The 10,342-nt window shown below is 36.1% G+C and overlaps 1 protein-coding gene across 1 annotated transcript; it reads right to left on the reverse strand.

Annotated features, from left to right (window-relative positions):
• Positions 1-1,283: 1,283 nt before the first annotated feature.
• On the reverse strand, positions 1,284-1,821 carry LOC132297065 (protein ACCELERATED CELL DEATH 6-like). Its single transcript, XM_059794894.1, has one exon. It carries the CDS (start codon positions 1,811-1,813, stop codon positions 1,286-1,288), a length of 528 nt encoding a protein of 175 aa, XP_059650877.1. The 5' UTR covers positions 1,814-1,821; the 3' UTR covers positions 1,284-1,285.
• Positions 1,822-10,342: the final 8,521 nt, after the last annotated feature.

Raw genomic sequence — 10,342 nt, forward strand, 5'->3', positions numbered from 1 at the left:
CTATTTTGCAATTATCGGGACTTCAGATTTGGACTGGATAATGGTTTTGGAATTTAATTGTTAGAATATTAAATCTTTTCTGCAATTAGCTGTATTGTGGTTTGGATTTAAATTGCTAGAATATTAATCATCTTTCTACAATTATTTGGATAATGGTTTGGATTGTAAATTACTTGAGTATTATTTATATGTTGTAATTTACATGGATATAGAGGATTGTATGCACCGGTATGGGATGGTAGCATACTATGGATGGTTTAGCTCAAAACGCTAACCTAATCTACCAGAATAAAGGAATGGATTGTAAAATATTGAATCCTATTTGTGTTTGAGTCAGATCAACTGACTAAGTTGAGTGACTTCCTGGATTTGTTGGTTGTAGTTAAGTCATATCAGCTGAATAAGCTGAGTGACTATCTGGACTGCGTTTTGTATGTCTCCTCAATGAATAATTGAATGACATACTCTAGATTTGGACGGACTTTAGATTTATGGTTATGGTACCACGAGATGAGCTTGAGTTTCAGGCTCATTGGTTAGGGTACGTATATACAGTGAATGCGTAGTTGGATATAGTAGGTAGGTGTACCCTATTAGGTCTAGGTACTCATGCCCACCTTCGGATGTGTTTTTACATGTTGCCTTCTATTCAGGTTGAGACCCCTATTATAGTCCAATGAATGTCCTTTAGTGTGGATATATATATGTATGGACTAAATAGATATTGTGAGATATCTAGGATGTATCTGCGTATCAGGTCACTGTATGGATTGCAGTTAGATTAGAACTTGTTCGTGTGCCTGACCCACTCCTTTATTCTTTTCAAGTATAGGACGGTTCCAGTCTTAGAGCTTGATCGTGCTGGTTGAGGACAGTTTCTCATTCATCGGATTACGTAGGACTTCTCTTTATGATTTAGCTCAGTTTTATTTTTCAGTTTAGTTGACATTTTTATTTAGGGGTCCACTAGATGGATTCCTGAGTTGTACTTTTGAAGGTTTTGGAGAATTGAATTTTAAGTATTAATTTCTGAAGGATTTTATATTAGTATTCCTTTCAGTTTTACTATTTTATTTTCTTAAATCTATTTGTATATTCTGTGTTCGTTTTAAAATATAAATTGTTTGATATTTCCCTTGGATTTGGGCTTGGGCTTGATCAACCTATGTCTCAGATCCGAGGGGTATTATAAACACCAATACTACATAACAGATGGATGAGGCCTTAGACCACACAACCAAATTTTTGCATTTCACAAAAGGCCAGAAAGAGGGCATGCATCTGATTATTCCTTGGTACTGATTCTTTCAATTACTAATATCAAAAGATAAAATGGATAGCGGATGATGTACCGAGAGATGCGATGGTGCAAGGAAATTGGGAAGAGGAGAGGAAGAATTAGTAACGAAAGACCGAGGAGAGAGAGAGAGCCAATGATTAGAACAACAGCGGAAAGCCAAGTGAGGTTGCTCACTGCTAGATAAATAGCTGCCATGAAGACCAAGGAGACTATTAAAAGAGATATTCCCAACAAGGGTACTGCTAATTTGAGAGAACTAAGACCCAATCTTAGATCATTCAAAATTGCCCAAAAGAGAAGAATGCCAACAATGATGGAACTATACATAGCTATGGTATTACTTATGAGGAAGACGTGGAACATAGGATTTTCAAGGAGAACTGCCATGCCTTTGTGTGGATCATCGGAACTGTTATATCCTCCTGGCATCGTGAAACCAGCCGCAAAGGCCATAGTGGCCACTAGTGTTGCCACCACCAACAGTGTGTTGACCCTGTCTTTGTAACTTTCCATGTTGAGTGGCTCATCATGTTGACGCTTTGGTCTTTGCTTCTTAGCTTGTGGTGCGCCAGCATATCTCAGGGCTAGCCATGTCAGCCGCTGAAAGCCATGATCATCCATGTAAACATTAGTGATTAATGAATGAGATAATTTACGCGCGCTCTCTCTCTACCACACACACACACACACAAATCAAGAAATGAGTTCTTCCAATTAATTAAGAACACATACCTTTTCAAATGAGGATGCTGCCTCACCGTCGTTCGCTGCAACATCCAAAGCCGTTAGGCCTTCATCATTTACAAGCTCCAAGTCAACCCCCTTGTACCATGTCATGATAGTCACAACCCGAGCATGCCCATTCTTGGTTGCCAAATGCAGTGGGGTGTCTCCTTTTTTTATCTCTTTCAATTCATTAATAAGCATGGCAAGCATGGATGTCTCAAGAATGTATGTTACAACATTCCATTTCCCACTCTCAGCAGCCACATGAAGAATATTTTTACCTTCTCTGTCGAGCAACTCCCATGAATCAGGGCAGCGTTGGATAAACTCTTTTATAATCTTGACATGGCCTCTCTTGGATGCCTCGTGAATGGGATAAGACCCATCCTGGTCTCTTGTGTATGTTGCATCAAAAGTTTTGTCTAAGAAGGAGCGAACACCTTTTAGGTAACCAATGGACGATGCAAAGGAAAGAGGAGTCTTCCCTTCTTCATCATGCAGAACAAAACAAAAAGATTTCTTCCCTCCATCATCGAATGAAATACAGTCAGAAGGCCTTCCATCCACAGAAGTAGCAATGTAAGTTGTTTGATATCTCTTTACCATGTGTAAGACATCTGTTGGCATGTTAGAGGATTCATACCTCATTACGGCATCTAAGACATCTGGTATTTTATATGATAAAAGAGTCAATATTTCAGACAAGAGGAAAAGGGAAGAGGGAACACACTAACAAAATTACTATCCTGAAGGAAAAAATAATAATAAAAAATAAAATAAATAAAATAAAAAACAAACACATTGAATATCTACAAATTGAGTTGGGGTTTGTTTTACCTATGTCCCTCCCTTGAATGGCAGCATGAACAAGTGACTTGCCTTGGAAAAATCCCATATCACCAGCAGGTCTTCTCTTGAGCATAAAGTTCACAAGCTGGCATCTTGATTCATCCCAACTAAGAAAAAAGCCAATTTGTGGTGATGATTTTTAATGGCAAGATGCAATGCAGTATTCTTGTCCTCATTTTCTTGGACGAGTAGATCCAGCGAACCATGTGCATTTGCATGATGAACCAGAATCTGGACGACAGTTTGATGGCCAGCAGCAGCAGCAGTTGCCAGTGGGGTTTTTGTTGAAGATTAGGTTGGAACTAGAGGGCCTGCTGAGTATCTGGCGGACGAGGCCGGAATGGCCTAAACTGAAGGCAACATGAAGAATGGTGTTCCCACGGGCACTGATAATTTGCTTGTAGTCTGCTGCATCTTCTTCATGATCAGTATGCTTTCCCATTGTGATGTCTCTATACACTTGGGGTTTCATGTGTTTGAAGTCGGAGACGAAGGTTGCCTCTCCATTATTGCTGTATTGTGGTGTTGGAAAAATGGTTATGAAGTCATCTTTAGCTCTAACCTGTTCGGTTCTATTCTGCCTCTGTGAAGTAGTAGTACTCCGATCCTCTAGACCCCAACTTCCCCATGGAGGTACTGAATAAGATGCAGTACTACTTGGTAAACTTTGACGAAGTCGACGGTGATGAAACATTGCAGAATCTGGACGACAGTTTGATGGCCAGCAGCAGCAGTCAAACTTTTGCTGAGTATCATGCATTGCTGCATGATACTCAGAAAAAGCCGTACCATCGAGTGAGCCGTCATCAGGTGGGTCTACGTCTTCCAATTCATCAATAAGAAATCTTTTACGTTGCTTTCTCGTTTGACGCGTTGCTGAACGACCCCTTTGATGAGAGTCACCAGAAGCGGCATCGTCCGTTATTTGATGAGAGTCACCAGCGGCGGCATCGTCCCTTATTTGATCTTTTACAGGGCTACTACTTGACATTATATATATTAATTCTTTTTCTGAGATCCAATAACAGGAAGCTAGCTAGAGTTTGCTTGCTTGTGAACCTACTCTACAAACCACCTCACATATACACACACAGGTACATACATCGGTACATTTTTAATTGGAAGAATTAAAGAAGATAGCAATTATAAAATATTAGAGCAACTCCAATGCTCTCTTATTTGGACTCTCAAATTCAAAATATGGGAGGTGAGTTAAAAAAGCTCTCTCCTATGAGCTCCTATTTGGGGCCTCAAATTTTGAGATCGTCAAATCCACTCTCAAATACAGCAGCAGCTACTTTTTTTTGAGAACTCTCTTATTGCTCTATACGACGCCGTATCGTCTCTCTTTCCTCAATCCTCCTCTGCAACGACCGGCGATTATCAACGGCGACCGGCGCTTAAAGGCGACTAATACCGACCGGGTAAATTCTCTCTTCTCCAGATCTGTATTTTCTCTTTCCCTCTCATCCTCATATATGTGTGTGTGTATATATATATATATATATATCTCTTCTCATATCCATATGCTTCTTCTGTGCTTTCCCCCTTTCACTTTTTCTTTCTCTCTCTCTACCAGTTAGCATTGCCTCGTCTCTACGCCATTAATTTGGACGCGCGCGGTTTTAAAACCCAGTCTCTCACTTGAGTATCGGTATGTATGTCTTTCTCTAACTCTTTATACATGTAGGTCTCTGTTTTTCTCTTTAGATCTTTATGCTTATTTTCTGAACGATTAAGGAAGAAAGTTTCAATTTTGTTCAAGGAAAAAAAGAGACAGGAGTATGGATCTCAGATAATCTCAGTGTGTTCATCTTTTGTAGATATTAGTAATTCTTGTATTATATATGTATATGTCATATGTGTGTGTGTGTGTATAAAGATTTTTTTTGTTCGTTTCTTTGTTTTTTGGTTTCTTGTTATTCTTTTCAAGCTGTTGGTATATGAATATCGGAGACTAATATGTAAGTGTGTTGTTCTTGTTGTGTCTTTCCTTGGAAATAATTTGGATGTGCTACTGTAATATAGGGTCGAGTATTGTTGTATCTGAATAATGTACTGCTTCATATATTTGGTGAAATGCATATCTGATACTGTTTTAATGTGCAGTATAAATTCCATTTCTTTCTTGATCAGTTGAATGTTGAGCTGCATTTGATGTATTTGTTGCCTGATCCAGGTATATGCATATTAGATTGTCCTGAGATTTAAGCTTCTTTTTTCTCAGCCTTAAGTTGTTTCATGCCTTACACTTACTATTCTTTTTCTGTGGATCTGCTTAAACTCTTCTTTCTATTTTTCTGACAAGGGTTTTTATATATCTGGATTTAGTGAAATAAAGAGAAATTGTGTTATGTTGAAAGATAAGATATTGAAATTTCTCAAATATGGTGAAGTAGGTCAATCTAATTTGAGATGATTGTGTGGAAAGGTCATCTTATGTCAATAGTTAGGGTTGAGACTGAAACATCTCTCTAGGGTGTGTTTTTTTGCCGGTAAAACCACCAAGTATCCACTATTTTTTGGTCTGAGAACCTTAAAACAGCATTTTTCTGATTACTGCAATTGTCACAATGATTTTTCTTGAATGCCCTGTTTTGTGCATGAACATGTTAAATAGACTTGGCACAAGATTTTGCTGTTGCCTGCTACCTTAAAAGGTTCACAGTAGGAGAGAGAACATGTATGTCCAATATAGATTAGTATTTTATAATATGAAATTTAACTCTCAAGTAACATTAGGATCAATCATGTCTGTTCTAACACTCTGATGTCTTTAAATGTATTGTAAGTTTGTAACTTCACCACTATTACATATTAATATATATATATAACCACTACCAAAAAATGAACATGTATAAATCGGGAATCATAAATTTTTGCTTTTGTAGTTTGACTTTGGGAAATGATATTAGCATTCCAAACAAGTCTCTTAACATTGCACTTCATTTGATATTTAGATTAATAAATGGAGTATATCATATTCTAAGTTTTCATAAATATGATATTGCATTCCTTGGATAAGAACTTGGATCCTCTCCTGTTTAGAGGATCGTGTGCACCACCAGTATAACATAGTATCTATGCGTGTTATTGACATTCGCAGAAGAATTTTTCTCAGTTTCTACTTCAATTCTTTCTTATTTCTTTGTAAGAATGGAATTTTACTTTCAATTTGCAAGGACAAGGCTTTATGCAATGTATTGAGCATATTTATATATATATATAGAGAGAGAGAGAGAGAGAGTCTTTCTAACTGCTATTTGGTGCTCCAGTTCCATTGTACCCTTTCATGGGCTGAAGTAAGAATAACCTCACAACCACTTAATTGCCAACCATACTGAGTTTTTCACTCTTCAAAGCCCCTCAATGACCAATTCTTGAATGACTAGCTAATGAACCATTAACTCCAACACTGATTCCTTTAGTAGCTATTTAATCTAATGCTCGATTCAAGTAATTATATGGATTTTCAAGTGTGATACCTAGATCTCAGTTGAATTTAATTTCAAGCAAAACTCTAATTACTCCAAAAGTTGTTTTCCCTTGTTCTCCTTTTTAATTCCGCTGTGATGTTTTCCCTCTTTCTACAGATATTGGTTATCAGATGGTGCCTAACCTTCGAACTCTGTCCAACGCCTACTTTTCAGAGCAGGGTTGCTACCCCCGCCACCGATGCTGGCAATGGGAAGCAAAGGAGGGCCATGAGACACCCATCCAATAGATCCTATGACCGGAGGCCATTTGACATCTAAGAAGTCAGACAACACTGACCAATCAAAGGACTTTGAAGGTGATGGAGATGATGATGAAGACAGTGCAACCTCATGAAGCTTATACATCTCTGGTTTCTAAGATTAGTATTGCTAGGATTGATCTGTTCAGATCATTGAAGAGTTGTTTGAACTTTGAAATTGTGTAGCTCGTGAATAACTCCCAATTAAGATTTCAGTGCTTAATCCAGATATTGGGCTATGATGTATGTTCTGTTACTTTGTCTTGTTGTGGAAAGAACTTCATTTTATATTTGTTTTAGCATATATTGATTTCAATTTTTATCTATTCAGGTCACCCACACACATTCAGAATTGTAATATTGAAATGTCAAACATGGATTTGATGATTCAAAAGTTTTATTTATTTTAAACAAAGCAAACAAGCAAAATAAAATATAAACACTCAAAAAAAAAAAAAATTGTGGTAGTTGGGAATGGTAATTGAAATAAAAAGGTGGTTGTGTTAAAAAATAGCATTTTGAATTAAATACACCATTGAAGCAGAGTTGTTAAAATATAACATTTTGAAACTATAATTCCTCTCAAAATATAGATTTGACAGCCCAAAATGATATTTTGCATTGGAGTTGCTCTTAAGTCACAGAATACAAAATATCTGTTCGTGTATGTGGTTTAGTTAATTCCCTCCATGTGGATCGAGAGTTCATAACCCTCCAACAATGACGTCCATGCCCTGACCTCAACGTGCATAACGTCACCAAAAATGATACCATTTAATTGGAAGAATTAAAAAAGACAGCAAAGGAATTGATTGTACTTTTAAAGAAGATAGTAGGATAAATAATCAATACGTTTCAAATCATTTCCCATTTAAATTACAAAGCAATTGATTTTACTTTTAAATCATAAAGCATTCAATTTTTTATTTATACCCTTATCAAATTAGATTATACCCTTATTCTACAAACCACCTCTTTAATTTATGTACACACACGTACCTACATAGTTAGGTACATTTTTAATTGATGATATAGCAATTATACATTGCGTGGTGTGTGTTAGGTCAAAGAATGCAAAGTATCTGTTCATATATGTGGTTTAGTTCCCTCCATGTGGATCGAGAATTCATAACCCTCCAACCATGACGTATGCCCTGACCTCAGCATGCAGAACGTCACCAAAAATTAAGGACTGGAGGAGTTGTAGTACAAGTTGTTAAAATGGGAGCAAATAATTTTGACTAAATAAAAAAATCACTCAATAAAATTACCAATCCTGCTCTTCCAACGTTAAAATAAATAAATCCACCATCAATCTGATAAATTAAATAAAGAATGCAAGAGGGACAAAAGATTTCAGTGCAGAGAGAAGAAATTACTGAACAAACCATTTCTCTCAAATGTTTACACAAGCTTTAAAAATTACAATTAACAACACCAAAAAAAAAAAAAAAAAAAAAAAAAAAAAAAAAAAAAAAAAAAATCTCCAATTTCACTCTAAAAATACTCTTCTAAAAGACAAAAAATCATATTCTCCGTTAGAATCAAAAACAATAATAAATAAATAAAAATTCGCAATAAGTTCTACCTTTGAAATGCCATCCTCAAATAAATTTTCTCTAATTTTTATTTTATAAATAAATTTTTATTTTAATTATAAATTTTATAATTAAGAGAGCATCAATTACTTGTCCCTTTTGGTTATTTGATGAGATCTTATCCCAGTGTCATCATTTTAGGACCACATTTGATTCTACGTTTCAAGAGTTCTACTATGCACGCACTTCGGATCCTTGCATCCCTGTTATATCTCGCCATAGCTACACTGGTATACTCTTTCCTCTTTCCATTGTTCTCATTGCACATTGAGGACAATGTGCGGTTTAAGTTTGGGGATAATGTGTATTCTTTACATTCATTTCAAAATTCAAACATGACTTGTGCACTTGAGATTCATTTCTCGGTCTATGGATGACCATGATTTTGGTCTTGTGAAACATGGTTGCCTTTGAAAGGCAAGAGTCGAGAGTCTAACACTTCATGTATGCTTTAGGATGATATTTAGGAGTGATTTTGAAATTTCAATATCATGCTTGCCTTTGTGGTCCACATCATCTTATTTGTTGAAAATGCTTTGAGAATTTATTCTAGAGTACTACATTTGCACAGGCCACTAGCATTCAATTTGTGTGGTACATGCTTAGTTGATTATTGTTTTGGTTATATTCCAGTTGAACTAGTAGGCTTTGATGAGTCATCATTCTTTATAAATTGAACTTACATGCTAAATAACAAACCATTTTCACCGAGAAACAGGGATTCGTGCCTCATTAAGCATAGATTCTCGCATAAAAAGGCGGACGTCCCAAACAATTATTAAAAAAATAAATAAATAAATAAGAAAGAAAGAAAAAAGAGCACTCTCACCAAAGGTGAAGAGTTGGGAAATGATAAGATGCGAGTTGTTTTGATTCGTGACCTAGTTGATTTGAGCTTGTAAGTCCTTAGGTGTGTCTCTACACCTAATGCCCTAAAGCCGTCTGGTTTGAGAGTCCTTAACCTAATGCACATTATATAAATCTTCTAGAAAACTTAAAAGATTTTTACATTACACCTTACTCTTATCTTTAATCCCATTGAAAAAATAAAAAAATAAATAAATAAATAAATAAAGAAAAGAAAAAGTAAGAAAATAATTGTTTAATTGAATAAAAAGGTTCATTCAATGTCTTGATAACTGATATTTGAGATGTGTGCTAGTTTGAGGCTGGATTATGATCTTCACATTGATTTTGCTAAGATAATAACATATTTTGATGTCGATTCTCTCAAAAAGGATGCTAAAATTGATTCAATTTTTATGATTGACTTGTTTGATGTGTGTGGACCATATTAGCTTGCATGAGGTTGAGATGTCGAGAATAGCTTACAAATGGCTGAAATTTGTATACTTGAGTTAGTCCTCTCCTGATACTTGTTCGATATGTGTCATTGCTTCTTAAGTGAGAAAGAGCCTCTAATGTTTGTGGGTATCATTTCTGGAAACCCTCATGAGACTTCACTCGTCTACTAGGGGTTCAAAAGGCTTGTTGCATATGCTAAATGCAACCGTGATCCCTACGAAAGTGGCGTTATCTTTTCATTGCTTTATTTTATTTCTAGTTGTATACTTGTTTCCTTTTGTTCATTCTTTGTTCATTGTTAAGGGACTAGCAATATTTAAGTTTACGGGTGTGATAAGCGCTGAAATGTGTGCATTTCAGCCCCTAATCTTGAGTATATTAGGACCTTATTCTATCTTATTTTTTCGCTTTAGTTTAATTTTACGTTTTTTCCCTTTTTAGGTGCTTAAGGTTGAAATGAGCTAACTCAGCTAAATTAGAGCCTTGGGTAGGTTAACCAAAGTCTTGGTGGGATGATGGAGCAAAATGAGAGCAAAAGATGCATAATTTTCCTCTTCGCTCGATCGAACTTCTAATGTGATCGATCGTACCTTTGATTGTTCCAGCCAACTGTTATGATGGATCGAAGCTCTTATCCTTATCCTTAGAAAATTTCCATCCTCTTCGATCAATCGAACCTTCCTGTGATCGATCGTAAGTTTTAATGTTATCTTCATAAATATCCTTGTTAGTATCCTCATAATATCTCAGCTCTGTCCTTATCCAATTTATGAACCGCCATGCTACTATTGATCGACCGAACAATGTGATCAATCGAATTGCCTCGAA

This window comes from Cornus florida, unplaced genomic scaffold, assembly GCF_030987335.1.
Source record: "Cornus florida cultivar Cherokee Brave unplaced genomic scaffold, ASM3098733v1 CherokeeBrave_3.0.0_Hap2_Chr01, whole genome shotgun sequence".
Lineage (NCBI taxonomy): Eukaryota > Viridiplantae > Streptophyta > Magnoliopsida > Cornales > Cornaceae > Cornus > Cornus florida.